The 1,225-nt window shown below is 63.4% G+C and overlaps 1 protein-coding gene across 1 annotated transcript in view; it reads right to left on the bottom strand.

Annotated features, from left to right (window-relative positions):
• Nucleotides 1-990: 990 nt before the first annotated feature.
• Nucleotides 991-1,225, bottom strand: part of trhr2 (thyrotropin releasing hormone receptor 2) — a 2,422-nt gene continuing 2,187 nt past the window's right edge. Inside the window, exon 5 of the mRNA XM_053886130.1 lies at nt 991-1,225. This exon is cut by the window's right edge and continues 290 nt beyond it. Within this exon, the coding sequence (XP_053742105.1) occupies nt 1,030-1,225 (196 nt within the window). The 3' untranslated portion in view covers nt 991-1,029.

Raw genomic sequence — 1,225 nt, forward strand, 5'->3', positions numbered from 1 at the left:
CTCAGCTCCTCCTCACACACCAGGACGTGGCGTCTCTTCTCACTGAAGACGGCTGCGCCCGAGTTCTGCCCCTCAGAAACTGTTCTTCAGCCACCGGCCGAAGGCGGCTCCGCTCTCTGGCTGCGCTGGCGATTCCTCCGCCGGAGTTGAACTGATGTTTGATGAGCTCGCCTCTGTGAGCTGGTGGTGTTGCCGTGGCCACCGCTCCGCGTGTTTGAACTGGGAGGAGGTGGCGAGGCCTCTCAGCCCCTCCCACCACCCGCACCTCTCTCTCGCCGTGACATTTACTCGCCCTCCAACGCTGGAGTGGCTCTGCTCGATGTTTCAACTGCAGCCGCGCAAATGTCAGCGTGGCACGAGAGCGCCGCCGCAGAAGGTCGCGCCGCTCCAGTTCGGGGACAAGCCGGGGTTCAGCCGACACCTGTGGGTGAGCAGCGCGCGCTGCGGTGCCTCGGCCCATCACCAACAAATGTCAGCGAGGACGGCAAACACACGCCGTCCGCTTCAGTCCCGGCGAAACAGCGGCCAAACACAAGTGTGGCATCCCATCAGACCGAATGGAGATTCTATTGTCCACATCCGTGACGACGAACTCAAGAGTCATGCAAATCATTCACCACTTCACGACGACATCAATCCAGTATCAACAAACCAGTGGCAGGAGTCCAGTCCTGCTGGTCGTCACGGTGATTCAGCCCATCGTCCGTCGTGTCTTGACATTCAGGCTCGACACGCGGCGCTGGCTGCTAACACCGAGGCCGAGCTGCGACTGAGCACGCTCCGCCGTCTTCGCCCGACGACGACGCCGAGCCTCAGCAGGTTCCTGAGTTGGGCCGGGCTGGTTTCTGTCCTCCATCCTGGACCCGCCGGTCCCTCTGCACCGGACCTGTCGAGACCAGCCTCTGCAGGTCGGGACTCTGGCTGTGCGCTGGGGGCAGAACCAGCACAAGACCCGAAACATTCCCGTCCCCCCAGTCGGGGGAGGGGCGAGGACGTTGATGAAGACGCCGCCCGGCAGGACCCGGTCCATCAGACACCTTGTGGAGCAGGACCACAGCGGGAGTCCGTGTCCTGCCAGTGGAGGCTGCTCTCCAGCAGGGTGCGCCGCCTCTCCAGCTCCAGACCGTGTCCACAGGGGTTGTCGCTCTTGTTTCCGGACGCTGCGTCGCTGCTGCTGCTCAGCTTCAAGGTCCCTTCAGCGCCGTGGCTCTCCATCGCTGCTCCG

The sequence above is a fragment of the Synchiropus splendidus genome, chromosome 14, assembly GCF_027744825.2.
Source record: "Synchiropus splendidus isolate RoL2022-P1 chromosome 14, RoL_Sspl_1.0, whole genome shotgun sequence".
Taxonomy (NCBI): domain Eukaryota; kingdom Metazoa; phylum Chordata; class Actinopteri; order Syngnathiformes; family Callionymidae; genus Synchiropus; species Synchiropus splendidus.